General features: G+C 45.9%; 1 protein-coding gene across 1 annotated transcript in view; it reads left to right on the forward strand.

Annotated features, from left to right (window-relative positions):
* GPR158 (G protein-coupled receptor 158) overlaps window positions 1–15775 on the forward strand; it is a 118287-nt gene that overhangs the window by 6799 nt on the left and 95713 nt on the right. The window contains exon 2 of the mRNA XM_081931523.1: window positions 10068–10173. Coding sequence (XP_081787649.1) covers window positions 10068–10173 — 106 coding nt within the window. The remainder of the gene's footprint in view (window positions 1–10067; window positions 10174–15775) is intronic.

Consider the following 15775-nt stretch of genomic DNA (forward strand, 5'->3'; position numbering starts at 1 on the left):
GATACAGTGGAATATAAATCGTTTTCTAAATAAATTTTATTTAGTTGCTGCCTCACGTACAGGAAGGCCAAGAAGCACTAGGAGTTCTCCAATCCACAGCCTAATATTATCTCCTCACACCTATGGAGTTCATGGGCAGTATTCCATGCCAGTCCTTCTCAGAGTAGACCCAATGAAGCTAATGGGCAGGGTTAACTTATTTTTGATTAGGACTTAGTTGAATACACACCCATATTTCTAGTTGAGGCAATACCTGCATGCTTTATTGGAGAGTTGAACCACTTATCTGGTTGCCTGTTTAGTGACTGGAGGGACAGAACTGCCTGGAGAATGATGTTTGGCTGTACTTGATTTGATTAAATATAATATTTCTAAACTGCTTTTCCAGCAACCAAGCTGAGCTCAAGGTGGCTTTCTACAATAGCAAAGAATTAACAAATAAAAACAGCACTTCCTAGTACAAAAGAAACATGCAACTAAGGTACAATGAATGGATCAAAGCAACACAAAACAGCAAAATCACGAAATTCTTGTTCTAAGCACCTTTTCCATGTGTGTGTTAGCAAATCATACAACTGAAACATAATTTTCATTTAAATCCATTCACAATCTGAAATGTTAAAAAAAAGTGGGAAAAATTATACCTGTGTCATTATATCATTACGATTAATCACCACACATGCCTCTCAAAATAGGCTTTTAAATTTCCCTTTCTCTGTGTCATTGAGTGATAATGAGGCTTTTAAAAATTCCAAACTCCTCTTGTTGAGTCCCTTAAGAGTAAAAGGATGAAATATTCATCTTTCTCTCCTTAAAATGCTGCACTGAGTCTTCCCCCAGCAAAATGCCTCTTGTGAGCCATCTGTTAGGGACATATTAATGTTCTGGTTTGCCTGCTCCTTCCCATTTCACCGCTTGGAATGAGAGAAATAACCTTTCAGTACATTTTCTCACCAGACAAGCCTTCAACATTTGATATCCTTTCCAGCTTATCTTGGGGCTGCAACACTCAAAGCAAAATGTGCTACACAGATTTTTTTTTTTAAAGGACAGGCATTCTTCCCATTTAGGAAATGGATTGTATTTATTTCATATTCTTCAAATGTTCCTATTTTCTAGAACCAGCCCTTGGTAAATCACTGTCTCTCCTTTATCCCTAGATTTATTTATTTATTGCTTTTTGAGAATGCCTTGTTTTCAACTGGGTGTGGGGAACCTTTGGTCCTCCAACTGTTGCTGAACTATAACTCCCACCATACCTTTGCCTGTGCTTGCTGGGGGCTGGTGGGAGTTGTAGTTCTGCAACATCTGGAGAGCCAACGGTTCCTCAAACCAGTTTTGAACATTTGTTCCTCACCCCCGCTTCTGATCTCTGCAAATTAATACTTGCAATCCTATGCATGTCTGTTCAGAAGCAACTCCTTTAAGTTCAGTGGGGCACATTCCCAGGTAAGTGAGAATAAGTGTGCTCACCATCTCTGAATAGGGGAAGGATGTTTAATTCCCTCTGTTTGTAATGTTCAGGCAGCGAGTGCATTAGTTGCTAGAGCTCACAGGAGCTGGTGTTGGTACCTGTCTATCTTGGGAAGCCATGGAGGAACGCGCCTTTGGGGGTGAAGTCAAGCTGTTGGCAGTTTGCAGCTCCTGCTGTGGCTGTAGAGACCGATGTGGGAGAGACAGGTTTTATTGCAGCTGGGGCAGATGAGGGCATCCAGTTGTGCTGCTGCAGATGCACCATGGCATTTCCCCCCTCTCCGCTCTCCTCCCAGTGGTCATTCCTCCTCTGGTCGCTGATATGGACTTGACTGCCTGTCTACATGCGCTGCGGTTGTGCGCAAGGGATTCCCACATGGCAATGTGGGATGTTGTTAGCCTTCATGTAACGTTTGCAGACATCTTTGTAGCACAGAGTTGGTCTGCCAACGGGCCTGGTGCCTGAAGCCCACTCCCTTTCGACCACGTCCTTGGGGATCCTGCCATCTTCCATTCTTTGGCCACAACCAATCCAGCATAGATATTGCTGAGACAGGGCTGGGAGAGCACATATTTGTTGGGAATTCTGTCCTGCCATGTGGTGCTGTGGGTTAAACCACAGAGCCTAGGACTTGCTGGTCAGAAGGTCGGCGGTTCGAATCCCCGCGACAGGGTGAGCTCCCATTGCTTGGTCCCTGCTTCTGCCAACCTAGCAGTTCGAAAGCACGTCAGAGTACAAGTAGATAAATAGGTACTGCTCCGGCAGGAAGGTAAATGGTGTTTCTATGCGCTGCTCTGGTTCGCCAGAAGTGGCTTAGTCATGGTGGCCACATGACCCGGAAGTTGTATGCCGGCTCCCTCGGCCAATAAAGCGAGATGAGCGCTGCAAACCCAGAGTTGGGCACGACTGGACCTAATGGTCAGCTCCTGCAATGATTCAGGGGGGTTGTTTTTTGGTGCGGAGGTGGGGAGAATCAGACTCCCTCTCTGTCCTCCCTTCCTTCTAAACATTACGTTTTTGCATATAGAAAGCTTCATCCTGTGCTGTGTTTCCTCTGCTGGCAGAATTCAGCCAAGCAGTAATTGAAGCGAGAAAAGACTATTTAACGAGCTCTTTTGATTAAATTACCGGGAACTCCCCAGATATGCCGTGATCTATGCCATATATCTGAAGGCGCATTAGAAACTGCCATAATCTCATTGACAAGATAGATTTCAGATCTGACTCTTGCAAACTGCTCCAAATGGTCCAGAGGGATTTCCCTTTGCAGGTGGATCTAATTCATATGCCCACATTGCTGTGCCCAGTTTTCTGATTAAATTTATTTTTAGTGAAGGCTGCTGTCCTCTTCAAAATGCACGCCGGAGGGGAAAAAATATGGTAGTAGTACATCTGCTCAGTTCTGGGAGAGAAAGCTGCCCGCATTTATGAAAGATGAACCATAGGGAGGGGATTACATAGAATCATAGAACTGTAGAGGTGGAAGGGACCACAAGTGTCATCTATTCCCACCCCCTGCAGTGGATGGATATTTTGCCCTAACATGGGGCTGAAACCCAAAATCCTGAGATTAATAGTCTCTACCGACTGAGCTATCCCATCCATAATGTGACTTGATCTAGTCTTCATGCAGACGTGGACCAGATCATAGTGCGTTGCATGGGAAAACATTTGCCGATTGGAGTTCGGATTTCTGCACTGGCGTTGACTTAGAGCATGCGTTCACACATGCATTCCCAAGTCTTTTCTTTCTTTCTCAAATGCTTAATATTTAGATCCCACCTTTCCTGCAATGAATTTGAGGTGGTGTGTTTGGTTCTCTCCCCTCTCGTTTTATCCACAAAACAACCCTGTGAGGTAGCTTAGGTTGTAAGAGAGTGTGTATGGCTGGTCCAAGGTCACACAGTGGCTGAATGGGGATTTGAACCCTAGTTGTCCACATCTCAGCCCAGCAAGTCCCCAGTCTTTACTAAACCACTGATTTGCACATACAGGGCTGTTTCTGAAGCACACAACCACTTTACTTGGGACAGGAGAAATCCCTGCTTCTTATTGGTAGAGAGAAAGTTGTGTGTCATAATTTACATGGCGTGGGTATGGAATTTTTCTGCTTATGTTCTTCTGCGCTGCAGTATGCTATACCTCTGAATTAAATCATAGTTTTCCTTCATCTTGCACCATACTCCTAAGAGGATCTTCGTTTCTGCGATACAATAAAACAAATGTTTCAGATTTCTTATGGCATCCAAAACAACTGTTTAAAACACCCATAAATAAATAAATAAAACTAATAAGCAAAAACAAACCCAAAACCAGATTAAAGTACATGCCAGCATTCTGCATATGTCAGTAGGCTTGCCTAAACAAAAAAATGTTTTTAACAGGCCCTTAAAAGAATTTCTTCTCATGCTGTGGTAGAAGGAAGTGCATACCTTCCAGATGCCCTGTGAAAAACAGGACATCCTGTTTCTTTGTGCAATATCTCGGTGGCCATTTTTGGTGCTGTGATCTTGTGTGCTCTCGCCCCGAGAAAGTGCTGGGGGGGGGGGGCTTGGCAAGAGCGAGGCTGGCTATGTGTCTCGCCCAGGAGCACACCCTGGAAGACATGTGTCCCAGTTTTACATTGGAAATACGGTGGTACCTTGGGTTAAGAACTTAATTCGTTCTGGGGGTCCATTCTTAACCTGAAACTGTACTTAACCTGAGGTACCACTTTAGCTAATGGGGCTTCCTGTTGCCGCCGCGCTGCTGCTGCGCAATTTCTGTTCTCATCCTGAAGCAAAGTTCTCAACACAAGGTACTATTTCTGAGTTAGTGGAGTCTGTAACCTGAAGAGTCTGTAACCTGAGTTACCACTGTAGTTGGATGGCATGGAAGTGAGGGACAAGGAAAACTCTGATCCTAAGATGGTTGGATGGCGCCATGTATGCCTCTTTCTGGCAACTCGTACAACCAAGCTGGTGCCAAATGTATTGCTTTCCTTTCCTTTTGACCACATCAGTGAGGCTGAGAGGGGTTTTTTGTTGTCTGGGCAGCCCAGGACCCCCATACACACTGCCCAGGTTTGCACCCCAAGGAGGCCACCTTGGTGCTGCTATCACAGCGGTTTGACTTCACCCCTGGAGGCATGCTCCATTGAGTTTAGGTGGCCTAATTCTAACCGTGGATACCTAAAAGTAGGTCTCATTGGCTCCAGCGAGATTTCTTCCTAGTAAAGTGTTAGTAAACTTGCAGCACTGGGTGCTGTGAGAGGAGGGCCCCAACTTCCCTTTGAGTGCCTTTTCAATCAAAGAGCGACTCCTGACATTTATAGACTTCCTCCCCTGTCATGGTTGTAGAGGGGTTAGCTGTGTGAGTCTTTTGCAGCAAACACAGCAAGAAATCCTCTTAAGGACAAATAGATTAATTCTGGCAGGAGCTTTCGTGGTTTAGACCTGGATGCATGAAGTGTTTGTCTCAGTGGGTTGACATATATACATACAGGCACATGGATAAAGAGAGAGAGACAGTGTGAATAGCGAGGCCAAATGAAATGTAAGCACTCTAGCCTTTATGACATATCTGTGCAAAGCTCAAATGTGCACAAGATTAGCATGGCGGCCATACACAACAGCCGTAATTGGAGGTAACACAATCTTCCTAGCTCTGCTGAGCAACCTTATTGTATTGCCAAGCAGCCAATTACTGCTGTTGTGCTTCTAGCTGAATCTAGCTGTTCTAGATGGAATCTACAGCAAGGAGAAAGATGAATTTCCACTGAGAGATTTTTGCATTCTGCAAGTGTTTCATGCTCTCCAACCATCAGTGTGGCATAGTCCCCGGGCTGGTGTAGTGGTTAGAGTGCTGGACTAGGACCTGGAAGGCCAGGGTTCAAATCCCCACTTCAGCCACAAAGCTCACTGGGTTACCTTGAGCCAATCGCTCACTCTCAGCTTAAACTACCTCATGCAGACCTTCCAAGTGTTGCTATTTTCCAAGAACAGTCCTGGATTTACAGAAGCTGTCCCGGTTTCTGATTTAATCCCAGAATGTCCCTCTTTTCCTTAGGACGTCCCTATTTTCATCGGAGAAATGTTGAAAGGTATGCCTCATGGGGTTGTTGTGAGTATAAAATGTGGAGGAGATGTATGTCATATATAAATAATGTAATATAAAAAAATAACTAATAATACAATAGGTCAGTGGTTCCCAAACTTATTTTCCCTCACAGATGACTTGAAAATTGCTGAGGGTCTCGGTGGACCTCTTAATGATTGTTCTGCCTGTTGTAGCAATTGTGATGCGCTGTGCTACATGCTAAACTATTTTTAATTGTATTTTTATTGCTTCTTTTATTTCTTATATTGTATTCCATAGCGTTGCAAGTTGCATGCTACAGATTTTAGATTGCAATGCAATAAAATACAATATAAGGAGCAAAAAAGGAAATAAAGCAATATAATATAATTAGAAATCAGAACGAACATTTAATGTGCACATGCTGCGGACCACATGAATGAAGCTTGCAGACCACTAGTGGCCCATGGACCAGAGTTTGGGAGTCTTTGAATCCCACACCACTTAAAATTAACCTCCAGGTTTTAACAACCGCTGAAGGAACAAAGGGAACTGCCTTATGCTGTATCAGACCATAGGTATATTTTGCTCAATATTTCCTACACTGACTGGCAGTGTCTTTCCAGGGTTTTAGGCAGATGTCTCTCCCACCCCTACCTGGAGATTCCAGGGATTGAACTTGGGACCTTCTGTCTCTAAGGGGGCTGCTCCTTCCTTGAGCTATGGTCCTTCCCCCTGTGTTTCATTTAGCACCTGCTCCTCTGTCTCACCTTTTTCCCAAATGATGCAACCTGCCCTGCAACACGGGGTTTGTAATAACAGGCTTGTCTTTCTGTCCTCTTGTATGGATTGCTCTGGTTTAATGAATTTGAATTGCTCTAGACACTTGAACATGCTATAGTTTATTCTCAGCCTGGGATAGCTCAGCTGGTAGAGCCCCAGACTCTTAATCTTAAGGCCAGGGGTTCAAGCCCCACGTTGGGCAAAAGATATGTGCATTGCAGGGGGTTGGACTGCATGACCCTTGTGGTCCCTTTCAACTCAGAATTCTACGATTCTGTGATCAGTGTGCATAGCTGCAACATATCTGTTGATGGGCTTTCAAACTACTAAGTTTGTAGTACTTCATGCTAGCATTGTAAATAATAAAAACAATGATGATGATAGACATTGGGGAGCTAGCTTTCTGTGGGCAAAATGTGCTATACGAATGTCAGATGGTCTTCAATTACCTTCGTTGGTTCGTTTTGAATACCGAATTCTGAAAAGCGCCACTGCCAGTCTCAGTGAATATCAGGCTGATCTAATGCTGCTGACAAGCCAAATTGTACTTATCGTGCATTTAACGTCTTATGTCCTGATCAAACATCTGGACAGCACAGTTAATACGGCGCCTGCTTAGTAGGTTAATAGATAATTCATTTTTAGGTTTTTAATTCTATTTGGTCATGGAGGTTTCAAGATAAGCTGTGATGCATTATTATTATTATTTCTTCTCTGAAAAGTAAAAAAAGAATAACAGTGCAAGGTAAAAATCTCAATATAAACTCAAATAAATCCACTACCCATCCTGGGCAAACTGCATCCGCCACTAAATATTTTCCTATTTCACCTCCTTTGGCTACTTCTGCCCACTGTGTTTTACATCCAATATTCTGTTGAATACCCAGCCTCCTTCATGTACTAAAGTGGTACCCCTCTGTTTGTTTCTGATGCTACTGTCTCTCTACCTTGTTCCTGATCCTCCCTCTCTAATTTAAGCTCCTCAATTCCCACCCCCTTTAAATACACTGAAGGAAGTAATCTTCAAATACGTGAACAGGCTTTTTTGGCCGTGTATGCGTTACTGGCTTAAAACGCAGTAAGGTTGTTCTTTTCTTTTGGCTGCGTTTCAAAACTGTGTTTGTACATGGTTGTACAGATCAGCACGGTTTTCTGTGTATCTTAAGCTGCCTGCTGTATGTCCACACCAGGAAGCAGGGATGTATTCAGCCAATGAGCAGGTCTCGATTGGGATCAAAACTGGTTTGGTGCATCAGAATGCAGTATTTCACAAGAAACAACAGGGTGGATGTGGATTGGGGTTGTTGTCACGTGCACACGGCTTCCCAACCCAGTGGTGGGGAGAGCACTAGATGTAGAGTAAATGGGAGTGTGTAGACAGCCTTACTCTGTTCCTTCAGAAGGCTAGGGATTGATTAAATCGGCTTCATATACAGGAGAATAGGAGAAATATGCTATTACTAATTCGACAATGGAGTCAATTACCTAGAGCAGGGGTAGCCAACATGGTGCTGTTCCAGTTGATGTTGTACTATAGTTCCCATCAGCCTCAGCAAAAATGGCCAATAGTCAGGTATGGTGAGAGTTGTAGCCCGGTTGGAGAGCCCCATGTTGGCTATCCCTGACCTAGAGGGGTGCCCGGCCCTTCCTTACTGGAGGTTTTCAGCCACCTGCCAGCAATGCTCTACTGATGGATTTCCAGCATTGAGCCGGGGGTTTAGTGGCCCACTTTCAGGAGTCACCTGGAGCAGCTGAAATTCTCCACACCTGTTCCTCAGATTTGCCATCATTTCTTGGCTCCTGGTCCTGTGCCTTCACAGTCGCAACTTGAACTGCAGATATTACCAAACGTTTCTTACCATGAGAAGCCTCAAATCATTCTTGATATTTTTATTTATTAAATTTGTATATCACCCTTCACCCAAAGATCCCAGGTTCACAACAGGAAAAAAATATATACAAAACCAGGACATAAAATATTTAATAAAACAAAACCCCCCCCCACAAATAACCTCCCCTCCCCTTCATCTCAGGGCAGTTCACAAATGAAATTCTACCTAACTGCATGAAAATGTCCCTGGTCTTCCTGATCTTAGAAATGTGTAATTTGTGGGTTATGTTATGTTATGTTTAAGCCCTGTAGTGTCCTCCATTTCTGGGCCAAAGAAATTCTCGTTGCAGCCAGCATCCATGTCAAAAGTTCCTTAGTTTGGTAAAATTGCTGTTGGATCATCCCACAAGTTCAAAAGGGCAACCTGCGGGGACGCTTGGATGGGACATTTAACATTTTTAAAAATATTTCTCCGAAAACATTGGTCCAAAATTCAGATGCCGGAAGTATCTGAGTTGTATTCAAGGGCAGCCCTGTATTGAGCAGGGAGTTATGAAAGCATGAGTCAGCACTGAAAAATCCTCTCTATTGAAGAAGGGATGAGTCTACACAATAGACACAGAAGATAAAAAGCACTTCTGGCCCCCACAGCAAACCTGTTTATTGAAAAGCAGGTCAAGCAGGACTCTTAGGCTCTGTACCTGTAGTTGGTTAAGTAATTCTAAGCCTTCCGATTCAATCAAGAACATTCTGCAAAGGGAGCCAATTCCACAAATGGCTCATAAATCTAATTGACTAATATTGGATTGCATCCAGTGTTTGTCATACGCAGAGTAGGTAGGCCCACTGAAATCAATGGGTACGAGGAGTCCTGTGGACAGCTCAGTTGGTAAAGCATGAGATTCGTAATCTCAGGGTTGTGGGTTTGAGCCCAACATTGGGCAAAAGATTCCTACATTGCAGGGGGTTGTACCAGATCACCCCCGTGGTCCCTTCCAACTCTACAGTTCTATGATTCTATGACTAACCAAAGTCCATTGATTTCAATGGGTCTGTTCAGAGGAGATCTTAGCTGAATACAACTCCTATTAGAGTACTGTGAAAATTGTGAAATCTGCTTGATGCAATTCTTTATGTGATACTGGCAGCTATTGACAACGGAGGAAACAAAACGAATGGCTCTCTTCCAGCTTAACATCTCATGTCGAGCAACACATGAGCTGATGATGATTCAGAGAAGGCTTAAGAGTCGACTGGGAGCTTGTTGTGATGTTGTTTTCAGACTGTAATGGAGAGACTGAATAGGTTAGACTGGGCCAACATCTGTGGGATGGGTAGGAGTACACAAGCTTTTGAAATGAAGAATTGCACAAAACATAAAGCATTTGCAGCTATCCACCAATGTGTAACAGCCCACTAAAAAGGTATCCTTTTTACTCATGGTACTAATAACCAGAGCGAGTTTGGCACTCGTTATCAGAACCAACTTAGTGAGATGATTGGTGTGTATGGATTTAACAGTGCTTAGCTGAATTTCTTTTTAGGTGCTATTTTGTTAATGTTGTTAACATCGCTTTATAGAAATGCTATATTGATTTGTTAATCATATTATATGACCCATGCTGTAAATGTCTTGTTTAGCTTATTTTCTGATTGCTGTTTTGTTACTAGTGTTTTATAGATTGCAGTTGTTTTATTCATGCTTTGTTAATTATCTTATATGATTTATGCTGTATTTATGATGTTCTGCTGTTATTTACTGTTTGTTAGTATCCTAGAAATACAGTACATCAAATCAAATAACCATAGCTTTTCATAAATACAATTAAGATTCAGCACTACATTCCCACCATTTTTAACAGTGAAAGGAAAATGTTGTGTTGAATCTATGTGAATTAATGGCATTTCTTATTCTTCTTCCAGGGGTGTTGTGAAAGTGGACATAAACTTACAAAAAGTGGACATTGACCAATGTTCAAATGAGGGCTGGTTTTCAGGAACTCACACATGCCACTTAAATAGCTCCGAGGTAAGGAAACGTACCTTAATCTCAATGAATGATGTATTCTACCATGTTTCGCTTTGATTTCCACATTGCAAGACTTAACCTTATTTTCCTGCTTTTTAAATGGGAATAAGCTTCCCACACGATGGACCGTACAAGCTTTCAATGGCTGCGAACTGTAGAACAAGGTAACTTTGTGGTTGGCAACTGCTGTTCCTTCATCCAAGCCATAGAAGGCTCTTGTAATAAATGGGCTGAAGTTTCTATTTGGGGCTTATGTCTAGTAATCACTTTTAAATGCATGGGCACAAATATATGTGCATGCACACCCACCCACACGATTCATGTACAGCCAGACTTGTGGTCCTTTATTTCAGTGCTAAACATACAAGGAAATGCACATGAAAAACCCCCAACAACATGCGTAGGAAAATAATAGCTTGGTTTGAATGTAACGCTAAGCCAAACTACGGCTTAGTGAGAACAAGCAAGTGCACTGGTACACATTGGGAAAATTGTGGCTACAGTGGTACCTCGCAAGACGAACGCCTCGCAAGACGGAAAACCCGCTAGACGAAAGGGTTTTCCGTTTTGGAGGCGCTTCGCAAAACGAATTTCCCTATGGGCTTGCTTCGCAAGACGACAGCCCATAGGGAAATCTCCGGGACAGCGGGGAAGCGCAGCGCGTCTTCCCCGCTGTCCTCGGACCTCCTCCGAAGGCTGGCGGCGGGGCGGGGACAGCTCCTCCCGCCGCCGCCGGGCTTCGGAACGATGCCCCAATGCCGGGCGGCGGGCGGGAACGCCTCCCCCCGCCGCCCGCCATCGGGACCATGCCCCGATGCCGGGGGCGGGCGGGAACGCCTCCCCCCGCCGCCCGCCATCGGGACCATGCCCCGATGCCGGGGGGCGGACGGGAACGCCTCCCCCCGCCCCCGCCATCGGGACCATGCCCCGATGCCGGGCGGCGGGGACGAGGCGGGGCATGGTCACCGCCGCCGGCGTTTAAAAGCACTCTGGGGAAAGCAGCGAAGCGCGCTGCTTTCCCCGAGCATCGGGAAGTCCGGCGGGGGTCCTTGGGATTCCCTCCCAGCCCCCGCCTTTAAAAGCACTCCGGGGAAAGCAGCAAAGCGCGGCGCGCTTTGTTGCTTTCCCCGGAGTGCTTTTAAACGCGGGCGGCTGGGGGGGGGGAATCCCTAGGACCCTCGCCGGACTTCAAAAGAGCTGCGGGAAGTCCGGGGGGTCCAAGGGATTCCCTCCCCACCGCCCACCTTTAGAAGCGCTCAGGGAAAGCAGCAAAGCGCGGCGCGCTTTGTTGCTTTCCCCGGAGTGCTTTTAAACGCGGGCGGCTGGGGGGGGGAATCCCTTGGACCCTCGCCGGACTTCAAAAGAGCTGCGGGAAGTCCGGCGGGGGTCCTTGGGATTCCCTCCCAGCCCCCGCCTTTAAAAGCACTCCGGGGAAAGCAGCAAAGCGCGGCGCGCTTTGTTGCTTTCCCCGGAGTGCTTTTAAACGCGGGCGGCTGGGGGGGGGGAATCCCTAGGACCCTCGCCGGACTTCAAAAGAGCTGCGGGAAGTCCGGGGGGTCCAAGGGATTCCCTCCCCAACGCCCACCTTTAGAAGCGCTCGGGGAAAGCAGCAAAGCGCGGCGCGCTTTGTTGCTTTCCCCGGAGTGCTTTTAAACGCGGGCGGCTGGGGGGGGGGAATCCCTTGGACCCTTGCCGGACTTCAAAAGAGCTTCGGGAAGTCCGGCGGGGGTCCAAGGGATTCCCTCACCGCCGCCCACCTTTAGAAGCGCTCGGGGAAAGCAGCAAAGCGCGGCGCGCTTTGTTGCTTTCCCCGGAGTGCTTTTAAACGCGGGCGGCTGGGGGGGGAATCCCTTGGACCCTCGCCGGACTTCAAAAGAGCTTCGGGAAGTCCGGCGGGGGTCCAAGGGATTCCCTCACCGCCGCCCACCTTTAGAAGCGCTCGGGGAAAGCAGCGCGCTTCGCTGCTTTCCCCAGAGTCCTTTTAAACGCAGGCGGCAGTGAGGGAATCCCTTGGACCCCCTCCGGACTTCCCGCAGCTCTTTTGAAGTCCGGTGGGGGGGAGAAGGGCTTTTCTTCCTACCCCCAGCCTTCAGAACAGCCTACTGAAGGCTGGCGGTGGGAAGAAAAGCCCTTGTCCCCCCCACCCAGCCTTCAGAAGAGGTCGGGGGACAGACTGTCCCCGGACCTGGTCTGAAGGCGGTTTCCCTAGGAACGCATTAATTGATTTTCAATGCATTCCTATGGGAAACCGTGCTTCGCAAGAAGAAAAACTCGCAAGAAGAAAAAACTCGTGGAACGAATTAATTTCGTCTTGCGAGGCACCACTGTACTTTGCTCCTCGCATACTCTTGCTGATGCTCTATCAGGAGCTAAGTCATGATTTGGCTTAGTGTTATGTGTGAACCCAGGCTTGTGTTGTTTTAAGCAAACCTCGTAATCGAGGTTTGTTCTTGGCTTACTGGTCGTGGTTTGTTGGGGGAGACAAACCATGAGCTCAGATTTGCATGTAATGCTGAGACAAACCATGGTTTAGCTCCTGGTAGCAGTGCATTTAATAGCATGATTATATGCATATTGGATCAGAACTAAACCCTCATTCAATGAGATTTTCTCCCCTGGGGCCAACATGGTACCTCCAGATGTTGATGGACTGCAACCTCCATCATCCCTGACCATTTACTACCAGGCGTAGGCTGCTGGGAGATGTATTTAGACAACATCTGGGGTGGTACCTTGTTGACTCCTCCTGATCTGCGGGATTCTAACCATGTGCCTGGGTTGGACCTTGAATGTAGGAGGCATGTATTTAAGTTACGACTTTGGGTGTCTGACTGGTTTTCAGAAGTATGCTTGTAGTGTGTGGCCTGATTCTGCTTACTTGGAAGTAGACATTGTGTTCAAGAGTACTCCCCTCCTAAGCAGGAGTGTAGCATATTCAGTGGTATTCAGCCTATTTGGACTGGTAGGGTGGAAGACAGGGAGATCGACAGTAGGTGGCGCTAGAGCCAGTGACAGGCAGAGCCAACAAATTCTAGGGTTGTCCCCATCCTCCTCCCTACCAGGTTCTACAATGGCAACACAGAGAGTGATGAGGATGAAGCTGACAGCCAGGGCCACGCTCTGAACTTGCTGTTAAGTAAGAAGGCAGGAAAGTGAGGGCTGGCTGAGGGCAGTGCCTCATTTGCTCAAATGGATCAGCCGCCACTGAGAGTACCATATTTTTCGCTCCATAAGATGAACTTTTTTCCTCCTAAAAAGTAAGGGGAAATGTCTGTGCGTCTTATGGAGCAAATGTGTGGTCAATCACTGGCTCCCTTTCCAGTCCCACCCCCTTGCCCAGGCCTCCATTGTTGAATGTTCTCCAGACTCAGACTGTTTGTTTCCCCAGTGACATGTGACTGGCTGATTAGATTATCTGTCTTGAAACTGTAGAACTGTGAGTTGAACCCCATAAAAACAGGATTTTTCCCCTTTGCAAAAGAAGCTGCACAACTTTGAGCTGATCCTCAAAAAAATGGGGCTTCCCCCCTTCCCTCCTCTAAAAACTACGTGCGTCTTATGGTCAGGTGCGTCTTATGGAGCAAAAATTCGGTATTTCAGCTGTAGAAAAGAAAGACCAGGAGGCAGGTGTCCATAACGTAGCAGAATGACGAAAGAACAGCAAGGCAAATTCTGTGGGGAAGGTCCTTAGCATCTGCTTTGCACCAGAAGGTCCCAGGTTCAATCCCTAGCATCTCCAGGTAGGGCCGGGAGGGACCCTTCCTGAAATCCTGGGGAGATTCTCCCAGTGTAGTCAATCCCCTGCTATCAAGCCAACTCAGTATAAGGCAGCTTCCTATGCTCTTTGACCCTGATCAGTCACTTATCAACCATTTGTTGTAACTCTTTGCTTTGGCTAGCTGCACATGAAGGAGTTGGGTTCACGTAAGGATCAGCATCTTTCAGAGACTTCCAAGATCCTGCCTCCTATTTTGGTTTTAAGAAAAACAACAACTAAGCAAAAGCCTGTTACTTGTGAACGATCTGAACGCTATAAATAGCTGTAATTATCTTCCGCATACAGCCTGAGTGATGGAGAACATAAGAAACACAATTAATTATAGCAGAAACAAATCAACCCTGTCATCCTGGTCATGGCCACCGTTTGCCCTTCTCATCCTGCATACAGTGGTACCTCGGGTTAAGTACTTAATTCGTTCCGGAGGTCTGTACTTAACCTGAAACTGTTCTTAACCTGAAGCACCACTTTAGCTAATGGGGCCTCCCGCTGCTGCCACCGCGCCGCCAGAGCACGATTTCTGTTATCATCCTGAAGCAAAGTTCTTAACCTGAAGCACTATTTCTGGGTTAGCGGAGTGTGTAACCTGAAGCGTATGTAACCCAAGGTTCCATTGTATTTGTAAATATAGTGAATATTGCAAAAAAATTCCATAAGTCTCTGGTGATTTACACCGGTCAGAATCTAGGTGACATTGTCTAGTACTCAGCTTTGTGGTGGGGGGCCAGGGCCCTCCAGACCCAATACATTTTATAGTGGTCTCCTTAAATACGTTTTTTAGGGGGGTACGGGAGGCGTGATTTGTATACAGTTGAGGGGAATCAGGCAGTTGGAGCTTGTGAGTCTTACTAAGTCCTTCCAAGCTTTTCCTCCGTACTTGGATTGTTGCCATTCCCAAGGGCATTCTCAATGCTTGGAAGCAGGGAGTTTGCAATGACACTGTGAAAATATTATTATTATTAATTTTTATTTGTTATTAAATTTGTATACCTTTATCCAAATATCACAGGTTGGGTCACGACATAAAAATACAAAATGGGAACACAAAATACACAATAAAATGAAAACAAACCAATAACTCCCCTCCCCCCACAAATATATTTAAAAGACCATAGAATAGTCAATCCCTTTCACGAGCTGCAGAAAAGGGTTTCTTTTGAATTTCTCATTTCCCTAGAGTTGGCCTCTGTCAGGGGATGCCTTTGCCAGGGGAAAAGATAAGAGGTGGTGAACTTTAAAAATGCGATGCCAAAATGAAATCCCTTTCCTGGAGCTGACATTTAGATTTGTGCCTGGAATTCCATTCGGGAGCATCTGAAGAGTGAATCTGCTGTTGGCTCTTAATTGTTTTGCATGCAGAATAAATTCCAGTGCAGGTCTGCTGCTTGAGTTGTTTTTAGATCTCAGGAGCATGATGGAAAGCATGACAGGATGTAAGAAAGCAGGAGATCATGAATGATGCATAAGGATGTCTGCAGTTCCTGAGCATTTCACCCTTAAAACTAGAACTCAGCTTTGTTTATTTCTCCAGGCCAAGCTAGACTGCAGTTGCCATTTTTTTTTAAAAAAAGGTGCTTTTTTGCATACTTGAATGGTGTGACCAGTGGATGTTGTAAAACAGATTAAAACACCTTTAATGAGGTAGGAAGGGATGCGGGTGGCGCTGTGGGTTAAACCACAGAGCCTAGGACTTGCCGATCAGAAAGTCGGCAGTTCGAATCCCCGCGACGGGGTGAGCTCCCGTTACTTGTCCCTGCTCCTGCCCACCTAGCAGTTTGAAAGCACGTCAAAGTGCAAGTAGATAAATAGGTACCGGTCTGGCGG

The sequence above is a fragment of the Podarcis melisellensis genome, assembly GCF_964234715.1.
Source record: "Podarcis melisellensis genome assembly, chromosome: 12".
Taxonomy (NCBI): domain Eukaryota; kingdom Metazoa; phylum Chordata; class Lepidosauria; order Squamata; family Lacertidae; genus Podarcis; species Podarcis melisellensis.